At 40.3% G+C, this 26,569-nt stretch overlaps 1 protein-coding gene across 1 annotated transcript in view; it reads right to left on the reverse strand.

The window, feature by feature from the left end:
* Window positions 1–14,806: 14,806 nt before the first annotated feature.
* The window catches only part of NID1 (nidogen 1), a 45,306-nt gene continuing 33,543 nt past the window's right edge, over window positions 14,807–26,569 (reverse strand). Inside the window, exons 16-20 of the mRNA XM_030944529.1 lie at window positions 23,858–24,029; window positions 22,931–23,088; window positions 21,510–21,633; window positions 20,186–20,298; window positions 14,807–18,713 (exon numbers count right to left, since the gene is read on the reverse strand). Coding sequence (XP_030800389.1) covers window positions 18,592–18,713; window positions 20,186–20,298; window positions 21,510–21,633; window positions 22,931–23,088; window positions 23,858–24,029 — 689 coding nt within the window. The 3' untranslated portion in view covers window positions 14,807–18,591. The remainder of the gene's footprint in view (window positions 18,714–20,185; window positions 20,299–21,509; window positions 21,634–22,930; window positions 23,089–23,857; window positions 24,030–26,569) is intronic.

A 26,569-nucleotide genomic window follows, 5' to 3' on the forward strand; every position in this document is an offset into this window, starting at 1 on the left:
AGAACTGGGATATGGAAAGATTTAATCAGGGAAAAAGCCCACACTCTTATTATGGCTTGACCAATTCAGAAATGACAAAGTCTATACTTACACTGCTCAAAGGATTGTCTGACGTGTCCTGTTTAAGGGAAGATGCTGCAAGATGAATTTCCCTTTTTGTGCCAGTTCTTTTAATTTTTTTTCCCCTGCAGTTTGCTTTCTCAGCAGAAGGAATGTAAAGACATAGAGCACTCAACTGAGCTGGGCATGCCTGTGATGATGGATGAAGGGACTGGTTGCCAAAAGCTTGTACGCAGTGCAGCACTCTTGGAGAAAACCCTGTGTGGCAGTGCCACACTGTGAGGCACTGCCTGGGTGAGGCTTTTTCAGGACAAGGCACAGCACAGTGGGTCCCCATGTTCAGAAAAAACCTAACTCATGTTGGAAGGAATGCAGAGAAAGATGCTGGGGATTTAAAACTATCTTATAAGAGAAGACTAAATCAGCTAAGCTTATTTAATTTAAAAAAGTCTGTGAGGGCATATGATTGCTTTTTGTAAAAACACTGGAAAGGGAGACGAAGAGGGGGAAAGAAAGGTTTGAAAATGGCATAATGTTGGCACAAGAACACATGGCTGTAAACCAGTCACATACAAATTTAGGCTGGAGTTTGGGGATTATTTCTACTCATCAATAAAGTGATGCACTGGAACAGACTTCCTGTCAGGAACAGTAACTGGAAAAGGCCTAATCAATTTTAAGATAAAGCTAAATAAATCCTTTAAAAGGATAATATGACAAGGCTGCCTACAATGGTAGACAATTGGATTCAGTTTTGAAAGATTTCTCCGAGTACTAAGCTCCCAGACAATTGCTAAATGCTATATCAAATTTGCTAAAGTCCGCACAATATAAAGCCTAGAAATGTGTACTTAATTCAGTTCTTGGCTTAAAAACATTGCTATTTCAAAGTATCATAAATAAAAATTATTTTTGCATAGAGAAGGAAATTGAATGGCGCAATAGTGTAGAGACAATCTAAAAAAATCTCTGATATTCTCAATTTGTATCACCCCTTATTTCCAAATACTTAGATGATCCTACTATTGTAGTTAAATCTTCCAGCATTATTTTTTGCAAGGTACTAGTAACTACCCTCATTATTTTGTGACTACAATAGAAAACATAGAGGGCTCAATTAATTCATTAATTAATAAAGTATGTTGTAATGCCCAGAACTACTCCATGAGAAAGTTCTTTTAAATCACCATGCTCAGAATTTGGAACTTCTCCCTGAAACACTGGAGTAGAAAAACAGCTAGGCCATCTACTTAGGCTCAAAGACCAGTCATGACCCTCCAGAAGATGTTTTCAAATATTTTGGGGGTTTTTAACTACATTGCCATTCAGTTGGCTCAGCTACATCAATCTGACAATCCCTGCTTGATGAAGGAAGGTGAGTGAAAATCCTGGGAGACTTGAAAGGCAAAGGCTCTCTAAAGGTGGGACAACATTTATTACAACATCTTCCTGACAGTGGTCAGTCCTGAAAAGGTGCCACAATTCCTATCCTAAGGAAGATTTTGGAGTTTTTTTTCCCACTATGACTGGAAAAAACAATAGGGGGATAAACACAAGAAAAATACATTTTGCAAAGATTCAGTGATATCAGATGAGTCACAGGCCTGAACCTTCTCCCACAGTCCATTCCAATGGCTCCACTGTGGTCCGGCTGGCTGATGGGCAGGTGCTCCATGCTCTGCCAAGGCTGGGAACACGTTGGTAACCCAGGACACCGGTGGCCTGACACGGCAGCTGGTCCCAATGGGCTGCCAGGCGGACTGACTGTCAGTCAGGAGAGTGTACTAGGAGAAAAATCAACATTTTGGGGTTTGTTGAGCATTTACTGGAATCCATTTTCACAACAAGTTGCTTTGTTGGAACTTTGTTTCCACAGGGAGCTAGTTAATGAGAGGATCACTAACTAGTCCCAATATTACTGCTGGCAGTTGCTGGTATAGAGTAGAACTAAGCTTTTTTTCACAGGTCTGAGCTCCTTTCTGCCTGTTTGAGTCTCCCAGATTGTCAATGTTTAGGTTCATTCATAATGTCTTTGTTCAAGAAAATGAACAGCAACTGCTACAATATATATTGATATATTGCAATGATAGAAGTGAACTAAACTCTAATTCAGTTCAGCTTTTCAGAAGACTTTTTGTGAAGCACAGCACTCTCCAGGGACCATGAACTAAAGACTGCATGGGGCCGAGATGCCTTAATGCAGAGTCATCTCAGTAGCATGATAGCTGCTGAGAGCTCTAAGACAGATTAATAAACTGATAGCAGCTTCCTCAGAACAGCTTTTTTGCAATCACCCACAAAGTCTGTTTGGGACAGTGCCATCCCAATGGGTACCTCATCAGCATCTTTGGCCAGATGATGGCTTGTCTCTTTGTACTGCTGCTCTTTTATTGGCAATGGGAAGAAAAAAAAATAATTCCCAGCTAGTTGTTAATCTTTCTTTTGTTCCATATTCTACTAACATTTTACTTTCTGAACCCTCTGTACTTCCTGATGTTACCATTCAAACTCACGATCACCACAGGTTCTGCAGGGAACGTGCAAAGTTACATTCCTTTGTAGTCAAGGAATCACAGCAGAAGCTCTGCGGGTCCAAAGCCTGCCCAGCTTCTCCCTGCTCCAAGCTCAGCCTGGCTGCCCCTGCTGCAGGTTTGGCAGGATCCCAGCTGAGGAAGGCATTCTGTGTCCATACGCTACCACCTAGTGGTACCTACTGCTCCCGCACAGCGCTGTGGGACAAATTCCCTACAACCTGCTGGGCTCCCCAACTTCCTCTCACGGTTTCTGGGCAAGTCCGGAGCAAAGGCATTGCTGGGCATCTACCCAGGCATGGCTCCTGCAGCACCTCTGGGCTGATAGTGGTGTTGCCCTAGGCTGCTGTGAACAGCAGCATCGATTCTCGCCATTGCTCTTTTATTCAAATTGGCTGTCTGTCCACGGAGAGCTCTGCCCAAACCATCTGTCCCTCCTGCAGCACACAGGGCTGGCTAAATCTGGGTCTGAGCAGAGACCTTGAAGGACTGCCCCAGTAGAACCTGCTGCTCTCTGGAGCTCAGCTGTCCATTCCAGGGCTAAGCAGCCAGCTGGGCTGTTGATCTGTGAGATCCAAACTTCAAAGTGGCTCTGGTCCTTCTGGGCAAACTACAGCTGTGGCCATCAGCTGCCTAGGCACACACCCTGTGCCTGCCCTCAGGAGCAGGACCCTTCAGCCACTGTACACAACAAAACCCAGCTTGGGGAAAGGAAAGAAGGAAGGAAAAAGCAGACACTAGGGCACACCTTCAGCTGAAGAAGGGTTCCTTGTCTAACACAGCACCATCAAAGTTGTTCTACCTCAGTTCTTATTTTCAGGCCCTGCACTAGAAGGTGTGGAAAACATGTTAGGCTAAAGACACTAACATTTTAACCATTACACATTTTTTGAAGATTTAAGAATGTTATGTTTTACTCTGATGCTATGCTGGCCCTGAGAAACCAGACAACGGGGGGTGCTTAAAAACACTCCCCAAAACACAGAGATGAAGAATGTCCCACAAAAAATGTTGCTGTAAGACAAAATATTGCATCTGAGTCTGCTCCCTGATTTATCAGTCTGAATATGTGTTGTCATCGTATTGCAAAAGCTCCCATACCTTCTCAGTGATTTCTCAGGGGCAGCTCCTCACAGCACAACCACCAAACTCCAACTCTCTCCTCACCCAGCTAACCCACTCTTTTGTAGCACTCCTCTTCTTATTGGACACAGCTGTGCCCTAGTAAGAGCAGGCCTGTTCCTAATCTTTGGTGATTAGTACAGCTGCAACTCCTCAGGTGTGAGACTACCTTCTGCACTATCTTTATTTTCTTACATTCTATCCCACCACAAATACGCCATTGCAGAGCACTCATATTTCATGCTGAGATGAGGTATGTGAGTATTGACCTTAAATATTTCTCTGACTAAAATTCTCCTCTTTGCTTTTTGTTTGCTAGTTATCAGATTTTAGAGTTGAAAGTACAAAAGAAATGTTAATTATCCTACCAGCTTAAATATGTGGTAAAAACACACAATAGTGCAGGACTCTAACCTCAACTTTCTTTGGAAGAAAAGTAGACAATTCATTGCAAAAACTCTTGACATTTTGTTTCAGTTGATTTTGCAACTTAGCAGCTTTTCACCAGCAAAGGATCACAGCCCACTAGTTGGGGATTGTAGTCAGGTATGGGACGATTACTGTTTAGCAGTTCTTTATGTAATGTGTTTTGAAAACTTCCTGTTGCCTCTCCTATGTATTTCTTGTCCTTGCTCCAAAAACATTCACAGGCTAGTTCTATCCTAGCAGAAGGCTAATTTTCTACTTCTGTTCCTATACTTTCACACTGCCTCCCAGGTTACCTCAGAAGAACCTTCCTCTTGCAAGTCACCAAACCCACCACTGGTACAATTTAAAAGAATGTTGTTCTCTAATGCATCCTGCTAACTCCAACCCGATAATAGAGGTAAGCACTGAAGACAAGGGACACAATTTTTACCTAGTTTCTGTTCATCTGGCCCAGCTCCAGCCTGCTGTTCGGGCTCACCTACCTATCACACATCTTGTTTAAGCCTGTAACCCTCCATGGATGGTGCTGTAATTTTTCTGATGTATTTATCTTACATGCATATGGGCTAGAATTTAAATCAAACCACATCAGACAAAGCTCCTCATTGCCTTAAGTTTGGAAACCTTTTTTTAGGCAGCAAAGGTATGCTGACAAAGCCTTTTCCCAATCATTAGTTTAGAAAAGGGCTGTGAAGGGTTCAATTTATTTAAAATGCAGAAGGGCCCAAAAATTTCCCACTTCCTGCTCCTCCATCTTCATGAGCCAGGGCTTAGCCCCACAACCTGTGTGAGAGCTTGTTCATTCTGGAGTCTCTTGTGTCTAAGTGAGGAACAGACAGACTCACTGAGCAGGCAGCAGAGCTGTGGCTCATGACTGTCCCTGCCAGTGGAGCAGCCATCATGGGCAGATCTATGCAGCCTTTCTCCTCCTGCACCTCCTCACATAAGACCAAGGCTGCATCTGCCCTATTTCTGACAATTGGAAATTCTGTAGCCCTTCTCATACTCGTGGTCTAAATTTGATCCTGGCAACAAACCCATGGGGCGAGGATCTCTTATTTTCCCAATTTTAGAGCAAAATAAATGAGCAAGTCACATTGTCTTTCTGTCTCAAAACTATCAACAGAAAAGGTTTGAATGCAGAGCTTTCTGCTTAAGCTTTGAATGTGGCATGCTCAGCACTCTCTTCCACGCTTGACTTGCATAAGAGCTAAGACATGTAATATTTCTGAAACTGCCAATTATTTCTTTTCAAGCCAGTAAAAGTTTCACCATGCACAGCTTGCAATTCTGCACACAATTCAAGCAGAAAAACCCACAGGAGATCACAGAACAGAGGAATCAGACAGATCCTTATCCAACCCCCAACAAATGCTGCAAAACTTTAACCCACGTGATGACCCCCTGACCTCTAACTCTAACAGGCACTAACCACCAAACCTTTCTCCTCTCTAACAACTTCAGCACAGTAGGTGCTAATGCTCTTAAATTCAGAGTGGCTACTTTTAATCCATAATTGAAGCATGTTACTCGTATTTCACACCTGTGCCTTAAAACTGTTCCCCCAGGGCTGTTAGCTCTAATAAATCACAGCTTCCCACAAATCTGAGTTCTTTCAAATAACAGGGAATGCCAGCAATTGAGCTTCTCAGCCAAAAGCAGCATCAAAGACAACTTTGCTAGGGCTACAAAAAATCAGGCAGCTGCCAGTGAGATTATGAATGGAGGATGGGTTTAGGGCAAGCTTCCTGATGTTGGGCTGGAAAGAGAGAGAGATGGTGGCGGCTGGGTGAGTGAAAACCTGCAGCTGTGTAAGACTGCTGGTGTATTGATACTTCCTAAGAATGTAGAAAAGGTCATTCAAAGTGCTGGCAGCAAGTCTGGGCTCAGTGCTGATGTGGCCCCTGGGTGGTCCCGCAAGGACTAGCTGAGTATGGGCTTTCACAGGTGCCTCAGGAAAAAGTGAGGGAGGAGAAAATTAAACATTGGGATGTTTAATACTTGATGCTGCAGATATTTTGTTGCTAAGGGACTGATAAAACTATTTGTGTTTCCTGTATAAAGGAATGTAAAGCAATGTTTTAAGGACTGGAATTTTTAAAGTTATGCTTGAGCTTTATACTTCATAAAGGTTTTAAATTTACTTCACTAGCTACATGGATCTCAATTTTATTTGTGGTTCATTTGAGACCCTGGATAAAGCAGGGCTACACCTACTGGGATTTCTCATGTAGGATTGTTGGTGCAAGACCCTCAGTCCTTCTGCTTTTATGTGCATAACCTGCCTAACACATTTACTTCAAGACAGAGGTTAGTGTCTCAAATTTTCTGTGCAAAGCCTAAAGCTCTGGTAGAAGTTAACTGTCTTTTCATAAAAGAGAATGAGATCCAGCTGTGAAGTTTCAAATTTCAGCTCCTCTTCAAACATGGTATTTGGACTGGAGTTCACAGTTCCTAAATTGCACTTCCCTGTTTGGATGCTCTGAATTAGTTGGTCTGTTCTTTGGGACAGCTCTTTTTTGTTCTCAGCAGCTTTGCTATTAAATGCCAATTTAAGACATTTCCAAGCAGTGACCTTGCCTTTCACTTAGGTCTTGAAAAGGATTGTCATACAAAGAACTTAAGGAAATACATTGTTAACAGGTGACATCTATTTCTGTTGGGAGACAGGTCCTGTGAGAAAGGCATAGACTTTGTATCAGTTTCCTGTGCTTGCAAGAAATACATATTTTAGAGAGGAAAGGGGTGAGTTTCCATTTTACTATTCTTCAGTTTTACCTTATTTTGACAAATACTTATCCCTGAGACCTTGCAGATCTCAAGAGAAGAAAGTACTAAGTTCTCAGCTTTAGTAACTGCTAGCAGTGCATAACAACTCAATAATGAAGGCTGAGATATGTTCTTTATTCTTAAATTAGGCTTTATTATGCTACGAACAAACCAAGACAAGGAATCTACACTATCAGCCAAAAACCTCCATCATGACAACTCATCCATCATGATGTGCTAGCCAACAGAAAATTAGTTACTCAATATCTTATTTGCAGTGTAGAAGAAGAAGAAAAAAAGTAGTATTTTGTTTACAAAAAATGGGCAAATGGCACTAAAGCCTTAACAAATGTTTGCTTGCATAACCCATATCCAAAATAAACACTGAATTGTCTTTTGCTTTTTTAAGACACTGCACTCTCCAATAACCTCAGAACAACCAATACATGAAGTTTTAAGCAAATATTAGGTTAAACATGTGTTGCAAATACTAAGCGGTACTTTCCTTGCTGAGTTGTTCTAAATACTACACTCAAATAGTTCATACTTTTAAATCAGAGCTGACAAAAGAAAAAAACCACAAAACATCACACCAAACGCAACACCCTATTCACACCCAAATAAAAATCCCATGCACACTTAGGAGCCAACTGGTTTTAAATGCTATACTGAATTCCACACATTGGACTACTCCTAATCAAGATACTGACTGATCACATGCACTAGAAAATAATTTCAAATGGTAAATACCCTCCTGAGGGCTGCAAATTACTAATAAATTTGACAACAAGCTGACATTTAATTTCCTGAGTTTTTGAGGCAGTAAAAAAAGTAAACTTTTTTGTGTGTGGACACAAAGATCTTCAGAAAGAACCTTCAGAGCACTGTGAGCATTTGAATAAACCCCAGAGGAGGGATCAACATGATTGTAATCAGATTATTTTTGATCTTCTGCCACTAGATGGTGTCCGGTTACCTGAGCTGTAACCACAGCTGCATTAATGAAAAAAACAAACTTCAGACTTGCTGAATTCTTGTGCTTACAGCTTTTGCTGATGTTTTGAGCAAGGTATTTTCAAGGGAGGTTTGGCTTTCAAGTCTTACTTTTGATCTCTGTATGGTCTTTTAAATGGGAAAAGATGAAGTCTTTGATGAGGATTCTTGCATAAACAGAAACAACAAACTACAGAGCACCTTAACTGCAACCAAGGGAATGTGAGCCAGGCTTGAGCAAAATATCTTTTCTAAAAGTAAGGGGGAGAAGAAAAAGGAGAGTAATGCAAAGTCCAGAGGGCAAAAACCAGCACCACTGTCCAACTTAGCAAGCATCAAAGGACCATAAAAGTCAGTTTGAAGAAAAATGAAACCCTTCCTGTATGTATGTGCAGCTTGGTATTTGTAGTGTTTTACCTTTCCTTTGACAGCTACTGCAGAGCTGTGGAGAGGAAAACTGCAAGAAAAAGAAAGCGTATGAGAGCACGGAAGAAATGTGGGATCCAGGCTTAAATGTGTATTGCCAAAGAGCATTATCTGTTTTACCCGTGTAATTAAACACAAGGACAAACCGAAAACTGCAATGCTTCGGATCTGTTCCCAGATCTGCTAATAAATAGGCACCAGGGGGCTTCAGTCATTCACGAGCAAGAAAACCACATTAACTCTTTACTTGCTGAGTTAACACACTTCAAAGACTTCATTTAAGCAAGAGAGGTAAGAAAGAAGGAACAGAAAAGGAGCATTAAAATTCAGCTACGTAGAAAACTGCAGTAAAATGACTAGAAAAATGACTCTAGCTCAGTCCTACTCTGTGCATCGCAAGTTTCAAAGTATGGTTTCATGGTGGAAAAATAACAAATCCCCCTCACTGCTATCAAAATGGGGGATGGAGTGATTTAAAATTGAGTTTTTTAAAAGTGTATTTGAGACTCTTTGATTAGCTCAGGTGTTGAGGGTGTTTGGTGCTACCTATGCTGTATGTGAAGGAAGTCTAGTCAGTGATGAAACTCATGAGTTCAGGGCTGTTTAGCCATAATTTAAGAGAGCCCTCTTTGAGCTTTTCCTCAGTGATACTGCACATACAAGCACAAAGCAGACTCTTATTCTATAAGAATATTACAAATCAGTGCACCCACCACAATTTCTTTTCACTGATGTAAGTCAGGTTGCATGTAGTCTCTCCCACACATCTGGAGCTTGTAACTTAGCACACTTGAAACCATTCAACAGCTGCCTGGCAATAAGATTATTCAAAGTAACATTTTCTACAGAATAACTTCAATTTTACTTTTTTTTTTCTCTAAAACACAAGAATTACAGCCATTTGAGCACCATAAGGAGACTGCACAGCAAAGTAATAGAGTTGTGGGATCCAATTACAAGCAGCCTAAAAAAACCCCAAACCTTCTCTGATGTCCAATCTATTTTTCATTTGAGGCAGCTGCAGCTGGATGCATCTTGGGAGTTCAAGGCAGCACACTGATCCAAGATACAAATAATAAAACATTGTTCTCTTGCACAACTCTGGGAAGCTTCTCAAGTCATGAAAACAAACAGAAAACTGTACTTGAAGGCTCTCCCTTTGGAATTAGTGACTTGCTTAACCACCTGAAATGCTGAATCAGAAATGAATGTAATTTAAGTGATACTGGGCAGTTTTGCATTAAGAAAATTATACCTGAACCATGTGCAATGTTATAGCTAACTTAAAGATGATAAACTGTAGTTAGATGGCTATTTAGCTGATTACACTAATACAGTACTTAAAGTTTAAAACATTAGTCATGTTTTACAACTTGATGGTATACATTGGCAGTAAGTAATAAATTCTGAGGTTTGCCTGAAGGTGTACTGCACTCAGAAGTATTTTGCTGCTGAATATTTTGGCATCTAATAACTGGACTCACTGTCTTTTAAATATTCCATGAGACCGATGGCAACCTAGAGCAGAACAAATGCAGAATCTGAAATACAGAGAGACACAGAATATAAGAGATCTCATCTCCAGCATAGCCTGCTGTGATACAGCAGTAGTTCTTCATTTTCCAAACCCATGATTATACTTCTGATTTCTATATTAAAATCATTATTTTGTTCATATTATGCCTTGTTAGTAATTGAAATGAATATTTCATTTATATGTTTCATAAGGCTCCCTTTCCTATGACAACATTAATCCCGACTTCAACATAATAGCAATCATTTGGATGAAGGTCCTTCTTGTCCTACTGATTTAGTCCCCAGCCTGCCTTTGCAGCACATGTATTTTTGCAGCAAATTCTGAGGGCTGTGCTCTTGACCTTCATGATTCAAGACTGCAGCCTGACAGGTGAGCTGCTCACCTGATACCTATGCTTTAACCACCTAAATTATGGAAATTTTCACATCCTACCAGTGAGCTTAAAGCACCTGATATTGCCTTGTGCCAAATATTTATAAGCAGACAGTAATTTGGCACAGAATGTCTCTTGACACTGAATAACACTGTTAGCCATCAGTGCTCAGTGAATTGCACAAAAGGAACGAGGAGCAGATCCAGAAGGGGTCTTACTCATCACAGCTGTGGCATTGAGACCCTCATATCCCCTCCTGCATAGTCAGTCACTACAAGGTCCAAATTTTACCTGGTGCATACCCAGCTCAATAGTTTGACCCTGTCTAGGGCCCAGCAGAACTTCAAAGCAAACATCTCTTTGTGTGTCTCACAGCACCCATCCCAGTGAAGCTCCCTCCAAGTACCCCTGCCTTCCTGTATCCAGAAGCCTTTCCGCTGCAGTTTGACAGTGGGAAGACTCCTGTGTTTGTGTCAGTCCTTCTAAAGTTGAAGTTTGCTGGATTAATTCCCCTCTCACATGGAGTATGAATACAGCTCTCATTTTTCAAGGCTTCTCTCAGTCCTAGGGCCTTCAAGGGATGGGGGTTGTAGCTCTAACAACTCAATCTAGGACCAGCAAATGCACAAATAGCCATTTTGTGTGCTGGAATAGGGCTCCTACAAGACAGAAATGCCAAGAGCCATGAAAAATAACATACTTTCAGAATGACCAGGAGAAGAAAGGACACCAACTCTCCCAGCTTCCAACACACATACTCCCTAAAGGCAAGCTTGGTCTAAGTCTTCTTACCTCCTAAAAAAGGGCCTAGAATCAAACCCTTTTGGGGAAATGACAAGAAGCAATGGCCACTAGTCACATTAAAGGAAATTCCCATTGGACTTGGACTTCAACATTGAAGTGATTCAGGGCTGAAATGCTGCTGCATCTCCATCTTTGGGGATTTCAGAAGCTGACTGGACAAGGTGCCATGCTCTTATATGGAAGTTGTACCAGCTTTGAGCTGAAGACTTAACATGCTCTAGAGCTGCCTTACAATCAAAATTTATCCATGAATTTTCTAAGAATGCATATAGTTAACAAACTTGAGCAATAGTATCATGTGTGTTGGTTATTTTATTTGCCTTTTGAAGCCAAGGTTATTGAGGGTCATGTGTATAAAAGCTATGGTTCTAGAAGAAAAAACTATTCTGGACAAAAATCTGAGAAAGAAACTCTTCCTGTGTGTTTCTTAGCTGTTGTACATTTGTTGCTTATTAAAACGTTTGAAGAAGGGCTTTTTGTATAAGAAGATGCTCATTCTCCTTTTACGAGTCTTCATTAAAGTAAAAACTAAGCTCAAAATGAAGGAAATAAAAATTGTGCAACTGCAGGAACATAAATTTGCCACAGCACCAGAGAATGAAAATGAAGCTAAATTTTTTTCTCCACGAGTAATAGAATAATATTTCAGAACAAATGTGCAGTCTACAGAGGTTTTCAGACCCTAATGTCATTTCTCACAGGCAGTCAATCTAACAGACAAAGTAAGAAACAGACAGATAAATATGAGTACCACCAAGTTATCCTTGAAAAGCTTGGATTCCAGGGAACACCCAGTGAGGACTGAACTTTCACAGGGAGCACATAAATCCCACAAGAGAAGCAATTTCCTCCTTTCTGTCTTAATCAACGGGTAACATTAAAAACATATTTTGTGGCAAATTCCAGGCTCCAGGTCCATAAAATTAATCAGCAAAACATAGCAGAGAGATGGGTACCACAGGCAGCTGGGGTAAAGCACATGAAGAACACAGACATCTGTCATTACTGAACATTTTCCTGCCATGACAGAGCACAGACATGTCTGTCTGGGGGAGATACATCATGCCAAATGTTTTTGGCCCAGGACCAAATACACTTTATTTGATAGATACAAGAGGCCATATCAGATGTCACCCTCTGACTTATTAGTTGGGTGTAACAGTACAGAATCTAGCAGACATATCACGATTTAGGCTGAAACACGTAAAAAGCAAAACCCATGGGTTCTTCAGGTTAAGGTCAGATAAAAATGCCAGTGTGGCCTGTCAGTACAAAAACTGATCTACAGAAATCATATAAGCACAGAAATTGATTGCAGTATATCAGCCTTGTACTGTTTTCAAGAAATCAGTGCCATGGTCGCATTGTCACTTGGGAAGCAAAAGCCTAGCAGGACACTCTGCCTAGAAGAGGATGAAATGTGTGGTTTGCCATCTCCCATATGTGTATGTTTGAAATTACAACAGACCACTAAAAATAAATTATTAATTACAATGCAATGCCTTAAAAATACATGACATACATTTTCTCAAATGTTAATCAGTAATAAGACTGCCCGTAATACAATGCAAGAGGATAAATCTCATGCTTACAAATCATCATCAGGGACCTCTGGATTCAAGCTGCTGGATAGGTTTTCCAACTTCTTAGCACACTGGTACTTTGCTGCTGTTTGGTATTAAAGGAGGTCCCTGTAACACACTTGCTGTACAGTTAATATGCACAGACAGTCATAGCTAGAGAACCTAGTCCCAGCACTGGTGGTGCAGGTGGGTATTAATTGGGATTACCAACTTGAGAGAGCAGTTGCACCATGAAATGCCAGCAGTGGCTCACCAGGGTTATCTGGGGCTGTGTCAGAAATGAGGGAAGCTATGCTCAGCATCCTGCTCTCCCCTGTGGGTGGGAGCTGGATGGACTATTACTGTCGGCTTATCTGGTTAGGTGTCTTATCTGCAGAGAACAGATGTATAAAACAACACCTCCTGCTCTTGGGTTTTGCCTTCAAACAGAACAGGGTCTGAAATCAACAGTGCCTGAAGTGCCTAGGATAGTATGGTTCTAGTAGGAAAGGAAGAGACTGGAAAGGTTTCTGAAATCCAGTGTAACACAGTTACTTAGCATCTCAGTCTCCCACCCAGCTGAACTGACTGAAGACCTCAAGTACACAGTACAACCATCATTTTGCTAATTGTTTACCCCTCCTCCCAAACTTCACACACTTCTGCATCCACTTCCATAAAACCTTCAATTGCCTTCCACAACATTTTCCCTTTCACTATAACTCTGGGAAGTTCCTGGGAAGATTTCCCCAACGCTGCTGCGCAAGTTACTGGGTAAGATCCAGAGGCACCCTGTGCCACAGCCCACTGACATCTGTACAGCCAGCCAATTTCCTCATGCCAAAGGCCCTGCACTACACAGCTCCTCTGTGAGCTTCCTGTGTGTTCCAGACACCCCATGGGGTAGGAAACACTGCCTGCTTGGAGTGAGCAACACCACCACAAACCAAATGGATTCTGGTGAATACTGAAGACTCAGAAGCCAAAGCTGAAACACAGCATATCCTGGTTATTTGTGGGAATGACAATTTGTCCTCATTCATCAGCTCCAGAATCCTTCTGGTTAAAAACCCCATTAAGTTACTGCAGTCCCATCTGCTTTGCCACAGAGCAGCAGGGAAGCTCACTCACTGCATTCCACTGCCAGCTGAACCTTTTGTGTGTCAAGCAAAACTCTAGACTCATCAATATGTACATTTGTAGGATGCAATACACTGACCTTTCACCAATTTTACTGCCATGCTGTCCTAAACTTATTTATAAGATAAAGGACAGACTTCAATTAGACTAGAATTTAAAGAAAGAAAGTGATTTAATCAGTTAATGAACAATCTCCTGCCACACCCCAGTTGGACACTTGGGTTCTGGAGGTAATAGACAGGGCAAGCAGGGGTCTTCTCACAATTGTATTCCCTATAGCCATACTGGTTTCACATCTTGGTTTGTTTTTTTGTTTGTTTGTTTGGGTTTTTTGGGTTTTTTTGTTGTTGTTGTTTTTTGTTTGGTTTTTGTTTGTTTGGTTTTGTCTTTTCTTCCTTTTTTTTTGTTTTTTTTTTCTTTTTTTGTTTTTTTCCTTCCCAGCAAATTCTCCAAGGACTACATTATTAAATACTACGCAAAAGGCCCAGTTTGCATTTAACCATAGGTTAAACTGATGCATTGTGACACTGCCATGGGGGGGCCATTATCCTCTAGTAATCATCTGTCATTCTTAATCATATGCAGGCAAGTTATAAATCTAATATGTTGTGACAAAACTGTGCTAGTGGATAACTGCAGAGTAAACTGTTTATCAGACTGGAACAACACACTGGTCAGGATGCTGAGCTCCAGAAAACCACACTGCATTTTCACCATGAGGAAGGTTATTTGCAAGTTAAAAAGTGAGTAAAGTTGAGGTTTTCAAACACCTTTCAGATGGAAAGGTAGCCAAATCATCCAATTAAGCCATAAGGAAGCCACCCCTACTTTCAGTAGTTTCACTATTTTGCTACTATTACAAGATTGGTAAACATCATTAATAATCCTATCAGTAAGTATATTCATGTGTGCTGGAAGATCTGAACAGATGCATTTAAGAAAACATTTAACTTACCTCAGGAATAGCTCTAGGAAGTATTTTGTCTTTTCTTTAAACATTGAAGCAATTTTTCTTCATTTCTGCAAAACCTGGGAATCTACAGATTTTTGTAGCAAAAAACCCATGAACTGCAGCTACACAGAATCTTTTCTTCAACCAGAGACTGATATGACTACCAGTCCCAGCCTATAATAATAATAATAAAAATAATAAAATATAACATCATAGTTTCCATTATCTCTTTAACGTTAAACATAATGTAAAAATATATCTGAAATCTACTTGCTCTTGAGGCAAGTCTAGAACCGTTCAACAAGCAACAGTTAGAAAAAGGACAGAGTAGGTGAATGAGACCCAGGTCAGCAGGAGAAAACCCTGTCTAATAGAAAGATACCATTAATTCTCTAGGGTTAGAAGAAGGAAATCAAAACTTCACATTTTCAGCATCCAAAATACATGTGAACTATGAAGTGGAAAAACATGGTAGATACAGAAAGAATATCCTCAAGTGGATAATGCTAAATATGTTATCAAAAGTTGACATTGTTGGCCAGACTATGATTAAAATAAGGAACTCAGCACCACTGATCATTTTTAGAGGCCAAAGATTTAGCAAGATTCACTGAGAAAGCAAACAGAATAGAGGAATAGAGAACTCTGGAGTGCCAGCACACAGAGACCACCCAACACCAGCAGCATAGCTGGCTATTCAAGGCCAGCCTGTTAACAAAAGGTGTGCAGAAAACTTGAGGGAACTTCAGCAGATGCTCATCCTCAAACAGCTCTGTTGGGGGTTCTCAGCAAAGGTAACCCTTTTTCTTGCTGTTAAACACTGCTTTAAAGCAGGGGCTCTCACCCTGGTCCTTGCCTGAGCCACGCCACAGCCAGGAGCTCTACTGGTTCAAGTCCTGGCCAACTTCCCAGTGTGGCTGTGGACCTGGCTCACCACTGTGCACTTGGCTGGCAATCACTGATCCTGGTCACTATGCCCAAACCTGATAATGATCTATGACCCTGACTCAGTTTCCCAGCTTGACATCAGACCTGCTCTTTCCACTGCAGATCTGCTTGGTGTTCTGGCCCCTGGCTGAACCCAGCTACTCTCACTGGCACTGTCAGCCTCACTTGGGGTACAGTTGGACTGGTCTGTGACTGGAAAAGCCACAGCTTCTACTGGCCTCCCTTCCCTGAGGGAACAGCTTTGTCCTTGCTGCACACTGACATTGAGCTACAACAGTTGAATTTAACAACAAGCATTAACTGAGAAACAAAACATCACACTAGAGCTTTTTAAAAGTTCCTCGTTTCTAGGGACTGGAATGCTGAAGTTGTGCAGACTTTGAAGTTTTGCAAACTGCCACATCTACACCACTGACATGGATCTGCTGAAGCTTCCCCTCGTTTAGTGCTACCTACTCCCAGATACAATACCTGAGTTCCTCAGGCTAAAAACTCAGTCCACAGTAATACTGTTTCTCTTTGTGCTACATACTACTCAGACTCTCACACATCAACACTAGAAGTTCTGCTGAGGTATGTTTTCCTTGGTATCTTTGTCATTGCTGATTGATTTGCATAGCATTAGCTGACTAGTGTTTAGGAAGTTAACCATCATAATGCAAGTAGAAACATAAATTTAAAAAACCATAAATCAATCCATGCAGTCCAATTCCATGTGCAGTCCCCAGAACAGAACACCAATAATCTCCTGCTGTAACTCCAAATGCCACCCTTTGGATCCCAGTAGTATTCTCCTTGCAAAGCACCCTATCACCCAGAAACCCAGTACCATTTGAGCATAGGGATAAATTCTACCCCCTTTTTATTCTTGTGCTTTTTCCATATTTTCACTGTTAAAAGTCTGAAGTATGGGATAACTGAATTATGCTTACTTGACAAAGGTTAACAAGAATTTACAACCAGCAAAAAGATTCAGCCAAAACAATCTGAATTGAAAGCCCTCTGTTCTTCAAGCACTCTCATAGGGATTTGTTTTGAAGTATCCTACTGCTTCCCGAATACAAAGCCCCAACAGCAGTTTTTCCCCCCGTGATGCTGCATCTTGGAAGAGAAGTACCATCACTAGATATGAGTTAGCTAAAACCCAGAACACAACAAGAAAATATATTTGAGACACCACATATCACTTCCTTCTGTAGACATGACATTTTTTTATAGAAAATAAAAACCAACCATTTTTATTGACTGTACTGCAGATACCTGTACAGAGTGTAAACTTTAATATTTCACCAGATATGTGAATACTTCTGGAGAACGAGTTATCAAGCACCTTCATTTCAACAAATTTTTGATATTTACAGTAAGACATACCTGATTAAGTGTATGAGTAGAATGAATTAAGAGTTATAAAAAGTTATACAAAAAGATCTTTAAAATGTTTATATGTTTTGTTATTTTATGATAAATATACAATTAAAGAGGAAGATGTCACACAGTTAAGACTCAGCATTGGCTCTGTTTAAAACTGTCACCATTGTGTCTGAAGAGGGAGTGAGGAAGTGGGGATGTTAGCTTACTGCTCTGATCATGACACACAGTGAAATGTGCTCTGGCAGGAGCCTCACAAGCCCTGTTTTGCTCTGCCACAGGTTGGTTTGCAGGCAAGCTTCCTTCCCAACACAGTGGGGAAACCAAACTTCACTTCCAGATTTATTCTGCTAATTTGACATGTAAGTATGCATTTAGATTTTCCCTCTCCAAACTTACTGGTGATGATGAAAATATCAACTTCACTTTAATTTTCAGAACACTGTTTTTGCTGTTCCTGAACACTGGCACATAAATGGGGCATCAGTATATTTTTTCTTTTAAGCACCAAACCAGAGGTGAGCTTTCTGAAAATCAGATTTTAACCGCCATGGTTTCTTATGGTCTATAAAAAGGCATAGCATGGTTTGCTAAAGAAGAAAGATTGCTACGATAGAATTCAGAGACCACTTTGAGGCTTATAGGATCAAACACAGAAATACTATTTTAAAACCTCTCAGAAAACAAATGTGACTATCTCTTTAAAACCACTTGTCTCCCATTGAATCAACATCCATTCTTTGATGACCTATCAGCAATTGTTCAAAATATCTAAATTTTGTTTAGTGGATTTTAGGGAACTATTCAGGAATCCACCTCAAACAGAAGAAAGATAAATCTCTTAAAATCTAACAAAAACCGCAAATATATCCACTAAACAGTGTTGATTATCTATAACAAATCATGTGCTGTAGAAAAGGATCACATGAGCCAGGGTAAGAATTATAATCCTTACAACACATGGATAAAATACTTCTGTAGTACAGAAGTCAAAAGTTGAGATTCAAGTTTTTGAAGTGGAAGGACCAGTAGTGAGACGGAACGTGGTTGGGCAGTAAATATGTGCTATTGCTGGGTATTCCCCCTCAACTGTTCAATCTTGGGACCCCTGATTATTCTCAGCTAAAGATAAGCCCAGCCACATATATGATGGGCTAACCATACCACTTCTGCAGAAAACTGCTGCTCATGCCAAGGTACAACTCAGTCTCAGGATTTGAGTAGTTCCATTCTCCTTACTCTCTTCTGTGTTTTGTTATTTCAATTTTGCCAAGAGACACATCCTCCTTATCTGGGGCAGACGCAACTAAGGCCTCCAACATTTACCTTTAAAAGCAAAGAGATAATTTTACAAGAAATAAGGTGAGTTTGGATCCAGCCTGGGCAGCTCTGTCTTACTTAACAGCTACAAAAACAGCCTCTGTGTGTGTGTGTATGTGTGTCTGCATATGTGCATTGTGGCTTGCTGTCAGCAGCATGGAGCACTTATCTTTAGGGCCTGATTGTGTTGATTGGAGTGAATTGTTTACAGCACATTTCCAAAAGGTGTCTGCTGCTCTAAAGCTTATTTTAAATGCTCAGTTTCTTTCTATACAATCTACTCCAACTGTGTTGTCAGGGCAGCGGCAAGTGCGGCCTCCGGGGGTAGCCAAGCAGAGGTGAGTACAGCCACCATTATTCACCGTACAGTAGTTATGTCCTGGAAAAAAACAGATGCAAAACCTTAGAGAAAAGCAAATGCACACCCACAATAAAATCTGAAACAGACATGCTCAAGAGATGTTAAGATTTATGGCCATGCTAGTGAAACAAGCCATAATGAGATTAGGAGTGGAAGAAAACTTTGCTTTGGGGAGATAAGAGTCACCGTATTCCTTGTGTCAACTTGACATTCACATGAAAGAAAGATCAAGATATCAGAGTGAAAGAGGCAGCATGAATCAAGTGGGCTGTTCCTAAAATACTCTTCATAAACTGGCCACATGGTCACAAGATATAAGAATGAAGTGAGTGAGTAAATACAGAGGTGCAATGTGAGGACAAAGTCCACAATGCTACAGGACATCATCCTCAGATAACAATCGTACAAAGACAGAGGAATGATCCATGAAAACAAACGCAAATGAATTGGGTGGTTGGGAAAGTGTTAATGTTAAAGAGTGACATGAAAGAGAAGCCAGAGTCAGAAGCAGTGGATCAGAGAGGAAAGGCATCCATCCAGAAAACCACTTGAAACAGACATAAGACAAAGAAAGAAATTACACCAAGATTCTGAATATTATAGGTATAAGCATATACTCAGAGGACAAAATATTGTTAAATTTTACACTCCCTACCAAAATGGACCAGTGAATTAACTAGTAATAACAATATAACTGATTTCTTAATCATGACATTTGTATGTATTTTTAAGCTCTGAGCCAAAACCTGCACTAAATTGTTTTTTATTGCATATATTGAGTAATTTGAAGAGAAACAATTCTAAGGGTTTTTTTTAGTCCCAAAGTAAAAATAGCACAACTCTTGTAATTCCAGACATATTGTAATAAAAACCAGCAAATGTTTCTCCTGTGATTTGTTAAGAACAACATAACTGCACAGTGATACTGCTTCACAAAAACCAAGTTATATTTCAAGGGTATCAGCTTCCTCTCTTCCTCTTTTCAATAGCATATCTGGAAAACTTCACATTCAACAGAGCAAAAGGGCCAGCTCAGTCCAGCCACTCTACCACCTGCTGTTTTCTGAACATTCCATTTTGAAAAACACTGGATCTTATTAAGGACATCTGAAAGACCATAATATTTCTGTAGTTTAAACTTAGTAAGTGAATAAGACCCTAGCCACGAATATAGCATTCAATTTAGAAGATGATACATTAGCATTTCTGCCAGGTCAGATGCCCATCTTAATCATACACATCCTTTCACAAAGGGCAGAACGAGCCCCTTCTCCCCCTCCAGGTCTGGTTTCATGTGGGAACTACAACAACTGCTTTTATGGAAAAGAAACTAGAGGGTTTTTAATTTCTTACTAGACAGAAATCTAAGCACTAACCTAAATCTTCACTACCCAAATCAGTTCGCAGCTTATAAATGGGAGCTGCTACTAAGTTCATTTATACAGTAAAGTGTTACACAGCTGTAAAAACTCAAGAATCATCTGGATTACCTCCTGGGCACTGAGCAAAGGCTGTGGTGATTCCGTACAGTCGTGAGCGCTTGTGAGGCTGGAAGTTATCACTTTCTAATGAAATCGTGCGATCCACTGCTACAACAGCATCCCTGCCACGTGCAGAAGAAAATATACAGAAGTGAGATGAAGGTGAAAGCATAGGGGAAAACAAAACAACACAACAAAAAGCCCCCCCCAAAAACAACCAAAAACAAACTCAATCAACCAGTCAAAAAAACAAAACAAAACCAAAAGTGGAGAAAAATTTGAAGTTGCTTCTTTTTTACAATTAGGAAGAGATACCAGAAGTAAAATCCACCAAGACATCACCTTTCCTGGACAAACCCAGTATGTTATGACCTTCACTCTATGCAGAAATTTATCAGGGAGACACCTTAATAATTTTGAAGGTATTTCCAGTACAGCACAGTGTCCCTCTACAGGAGGGATGCATGTGTTGGTAGTTTTGGCACGCTTTTCATATTCTGTCCCTCTGACAAGTACTGTGGTATAGTTGACATTGCAGCTATTAAGCATAACAATTATGGAAAATGATGTGTTTTAGGTGGAGCCTGATCTCCAGAAGGAATAGAGCTAGTCATAAGCAATCCTTCCTTCCTAAGTATAAAAGGGCAGTCAAATGACAGACCTGTAGCATACTGTTCCTCAAGCCTGTTCTAGAATAGAAATTAACATCTGGGAAGTGCTAACTTGGAAATTCTCCCACAGTAATAGCTACTGCTTCTGCAATTGATAGAGGCATTTGGGTAAGTTTTCTGATAGAGCCCATAAAACCATTGATATCAAGTAAAAATATTTATTTTAAAATGCAGGGACTGGATTTTTTTCCCAGAAGTTAAAGTAAACCTCTAAGTCTTGTTCATATGGCAACATTTCAGAGCATTTGCGATAAAGAAAGTGTCATCAAGATAGTGAACACTTTTCTTCCCTTATTTTTGATTGAACATTCATATAATAAAGGGCATAGAAAGCTGAGAGTGATGAAACATCTGCCCTCTACAATGCAGCTGCTGTAAGAGAAACAAGTTACTGCCCACTCCTTTCCCAAGAATGTTCAGTGTTAAAAGCATTTTCTTCAAGGACAAATCACTATGCTAAAAAGTGAAAACTCAGTTAACTGGCAGCATCAATAGGTCAGCTCTACATATCCACTCCACCCTGCATCAGCTATTGCCAGGAAAGCAACAAAACAGGAATGTGTGAGAGGTCAGGCATGAGAAATGGAGTATATGCTTCAGTTTCTACCAAGGAGAAAAAAAAATATAAAAGTACTCCATAATTTCTTTAGCAGATAACATACCTTCTCCAGTCTGTATAGTATAAATTCTTCCCATAGCTTGTAACACCAAAAGGATACTGAATCCCTTCAACAATCTTTCGTCTACCGAGCTGATTAGGGTTCATGCATTCCAGCCTCTTGGTACCTGCATGTAGTGAAACAATTAAGCCTTTGAATCAGAACAAGAGAGCTCTCATCAGGGATGAAAGACAAGCACAAATATGCAGCCATGAACAGGGTGGAAAGTCCTGGAAATCTTTCAGTGTGCTGCTTAGTCAAAACCTTCCTCCGTGTCACGTGTGCACGTGCCAAAAACTAAACGGATAAGTACTCCAGTGCTATTGCTACTCAGCACGCCACTGAAGTTAAAGAAACACAGATGTCCCAGGCAGCCATGGCCAATGCTCACAAGCTGAGATTCCTGCTATGGATTCCAGAATCCTCAGGTTGGTGTGGAAGCTGACAGAAGGCTTCCTCCATTCTGGAGGGATACTTCAGCCATTTACTTGTTTCTCCTCCTCTGGAAGACATTTTTGAAAAGTTTGGTGAGCATGTTCCTGAAATATTTGTTGGGCTGGGCCATGAAGGTGAAACTGCAGGAAGAACTTCTAACTCATAGATGCAAATAGGGTGCAAAAAGATCTAGCTGCAAAGCCACTGCAGGCTGGGAACACTGCTAATGAATGTAAACACCTGGAGGTTTTTCTTCAGTAAAGTGTTTCAGAATTATACAAAAAAGGAGAAGATGCAAACGTGACAACAAGACTGGAAGAGAGAGAAAGTAACTAGAGATAGCAAAAGGTTGAAGGTTGGAGAAAGTGTCTTACAGTGAAAAAGAGCGCCTGGCCATTTTAATTCATCCAAAATTTGAAAGGTGACCTGAAGTGTAAAAGCACCTCCAAAGGAAGACATCCCTGCCAGAGTCTACAGGGTGAAAGACAGCAAGATCCCAAAAGATAAAAATTAAATTACAATTAAAAGCACTCTTCCCTTCTACTCACTGTCACAAAACTAACAATGGGTTTGTGGCAGAACTTTGATCCCTTGATCTTTTGTGTGCACTGCTTTTTCAAGACTTGCTTCAGTCAAATATAAGCCAGACTTGGCCTCAGGTTACAGGCCTTAAAACAATAGTGCCAGGATGACATTCTGGAAGACAGATTAGATAAATCTGTGGTTTTCTCTAGTCTTAAACTAAGAACTTCTACAAAGCCCTAAGCACTACGTAAAAAAAATAGCCACATACAAGACATAAAGACATAGATCTGTTGCATTCCTAGAGAGTTTTGTGATCAGAATTGAAATCCTTTAGCTTGCACACACTCTCATGTGAACAGCAATGAATAAATCATTAAAGCCAGAAGCTATGGCTGTGCATAATTTCAGGATTGGATATACTTACACTACTACTATTACAAAGAAATATTTTAGCCCTCCTTTACCTGCATCTACCCAGCACAGCACTGAGGAATAAGGATCAAATGTCAGTCCATTTGGTAACCCAAGATCATCTTTAACAAGGATTCTTCTATTTGTGCCATCCATGTATGAAGTTTCAATTTTAGGAGCTTCTCTGTTCCAGTCAGTCCAGTACAAGTTTCTTAGGAAGAAGAAAAAGGCTAGAGTTAAGACAGGACTTATCTCAAAAGATTGGTGTAATTAAGAAAGTGCTGAGAACACATAAGCAACATACAGCCCCTAAATAATTTAAATAAATAAGATGGGCCATATTGCACTTTGATATAGAAATCAAAAAAGTGTAGTAAAAGCGTAGCAAAAATACTTCCATCAAAAACAAAAGGAGCAAGCACTGACAAAGGAAGAAATGCTTCCTTCCATTGTTTAGCTTATGATCAAAATGCCAGTAAAAAGACTTAAATTGCAACAGTCTGAGGGCCGTTCAAAATGTACATCTACATTTCGAGTTCTTCATCTCACTTCCCATGTCTGCTCAGGCTAAAGGAAGAGTATTTGGCATACATTTGGGACCCATTTGAAACAATATTTTTCTTTTCAGTGTACCAAGTAAGCAACACACAATGGAATCAGAATAGTTTATCCTCAGCAGAGATCCCCAGAGAGGGCCATTAACTCTCTGATGTTTTACTATTAATAGCCATTTTTTAATGGTAGGATGTTTTTCCCTTGGATGTACATTCTGTGCCTGAGAATATGCACAGCCCCTCAATGGCGTCTTCGTTGTTTACTCCTTAACACACACACAATTTACTATAAGATGGAAGTCCCTGATCTTGACCTGAACCCAGAGCCTTACTCCATCACTGGGGTTCTGCATGGAACACAGGTCACTAAATAACCAGATAAATAAAATCAAGCTTTGCACATGTTTCTTGACAACACATCCATACCCTCTCACAGGATCCACAACAATTGCTCGGGGGTTCACCAAACCAGTGTCAAAAAGGATGCGACGCTGCCGCCCGTCCAGCCTGGCCACTTCTATTCTATCCAGCTGAGAGTCAGTCCAGAAGATGTTGCGACCTAGATGATCTACAGTTATCCCTTCAGGGCTTCCCAAGTCTGCAGGAGAACAGAGAAAAACATTCCTAGGTATTATATTTATTCCCAATACACTCTGTCAGCCTCAATGCTGCATAAGGATAACCTTTAGAAGAAATAAGTTTTCTTCAGTGTTCTGGCTGTGGTCCAACCAAAGCTACTTTATATCAATTGGAAGAGGAGCACGCATTTTACCTGAAAGTTTAAATACACAAAACTCTCATAAAGACATAAAATGAGATGTTCCATGCAGAACAAACTTGCCACACAAAGAAATTGTACTTGGAGGGGCAAACATAGGCGTTTATAACAGAGAAAGGAACAGCAGACACCGTCAAAATCTTATTCTACCATACTTAGAAGGCCATAAAATTGATTTTTTAACCCTTAATATTTCTCCTTCTTTAGTACCAGCATACATGACACCTCTCTGACAACTGAATTTATGCTAAGTGATGCAGCAATTAAACAAATCAAACTCTAAACACGAGAGACAATGATATTAACTAACTGATGCAATCTAGATCCAGTTCTTGGTTTTGCAGAGCTATTCTTTTTGGAACACATTTTAGCACAATATGAGCACAGTTTTTCTTGGACAGTTAGTTGTTCCAAAAGCAACAGGAAATAGCAGATAATGACCTTACTGCTCTAGCATCAGTAATTTCTAACTTGGATGCAGAATGCAGAAAAAAATTATAAAGCTTAATTCAGCCTCTATGAGAAACTGCTCTGTTTTTTTCAAGGTTCCATTGAAAAAGAGCAGGCAGGCTGTGAGGAATTTAAGGAAGCCAAAGACAAGTTAAAAAAAAAGAAGTCTATTTTCATTCAATTTCAGTTCCAAAAAAAAAAAAAAAAGGAAAGAATTTTATATGGTCACTCCCCAAAAGAGGCAAAGTGACCCTTTATACCAGCCAGCTGTTTAAAAAAAAGCACCTTTCAAATGCTGATCTACACACTGAATGGAATGTAGGCCTTAAGCCTTCTTTTATTTCTTAGGTTTATTCACTGACAGCCATTAAACAAACATTATGTGACACAAACAACCTTTCTGGAGAAAAGGCACTTGGCCCAGAACATCAGAACATAGGGCTCTCTCGACTTTGCTACTGTGATGTTGCTGTGAGTAACAGTTGCACAATAGTTCAAGCATCCTCTGCTCTCCCACTCAAGTGGATTGCACTTTATCTACACACATGACATTTTAAGTTTACATTAATTGCTGAAGAGGTGGAAAGGAACAAACAAGATGTATCTCATTGTTTCTGACTCACAGCTCATGGCCGGAGGGGAGGGGTGATGGGCAAGAAAGTAAATTTTAATCAGGCATTTCTTTACTCCTCCTGAAGGCACTTTGACTCAGTTATACTGACTTCACATTGATGGTCTTTATTTCTCTAAGTGCTTCTGTGCAGCTAAACCTGTCAGCTGCAAGAAACCACCTCACATATACTTCAGACCCTCAAATGATCCTACTTCTTTCCTTGCTAATGGCAGAGTCTGCTGAGAGTGGCCTCATTTTGAGTACAACAGTCCCCAGTGTCTGGGATCAGAAGATTACTGACTAAATGCTAATGGAGGAGCTCCCAGACTCTTTTAGGAAACAGAAGACAGTAGCAGGCAAAAGATTTGCTGTCATTGATTCCCAGGAGCCCCTGCTCCCTGACTAGTTTCCTTGTTTCAATTTCCTTATGTCAGCTATATGTAGGAGATTTAGAGAAGTCTTAAAGTAAATGTCTCTTCTGTGTGGCTGATAATGAGCCAGAAAAAACTATCCCCCATGGAGGGAGGGGTAAGGGAATATTTCAAAGCTTCATTAATCACCAGTCTTTCCAGAGGCACAAATATGTTCCTGCTATATTGTCATCAAGCCTGATAGAGTCACACGCTCTGTCCCTGAGGGCAGGTTTGCAGAGACACACACAGCTGATAAGACTTTAAGCAATTACTACAAAGGAAAGCTCTGCTTCCTAACCTGCTGCCACAGCTGCAGGGATAAAGGAGAACTGGATGGGGCTTCCACAATTAAACAGTGTTTCTGCAAAGCAGCACAACTTGGATCACAAGAGCTTTATAAAAAACCAACCAAAAATGTAGTACATTCCACAGAAATACGCATGAACTCAAGAAAGCAGCTGGAGCTCACAGGAGGGAGAAGGAAAAGATCAAAACAAAACAAAAAAATTCTCATAAGTCTTCTGAGGAGGAGGCATTTTCCTATTTAATGAAATTTGAAAGTTTCAGTTTTGGCCCGCATAGAAGATACACGTTAGAATGTTGAATATTCAATATTATTTTGATCTAAATCCTTATTGAAATGTCCATTAATACACCAAAACTAAAGTGCAACATGTCTCCCAGTCTCTTCAGGAAAAGCATCCACATCCTATGCAACCAACAGAACAACAGAATTCATGAGAAAGCTTCATACTTACAATATTTTTTATAGCAGATAAAACTTATGAGGGTTCCATGTGGCATTGAAACATCTTGAATTACCTTAAATAATCAATCAAATTCAGCTGAAAGCCTTCACAAATAATTTTCCAACATTTTACACA

The sequence above is a fragment of the Camarhynchus parvulus genome, chromosome 3, assembly GCF_901933205.1.
Source record: "Camarhynchus parvulus chromosome 3, STF_HiC, whole genome shotgun sequence".
NCBI classification, from domain to species: domain Eukaryota; kingdom Metazoa; phylum Chordata; class Aves; order Passeriformes; family Thraupidae; genus Camarhynchus; species Camarhynchus parvulus.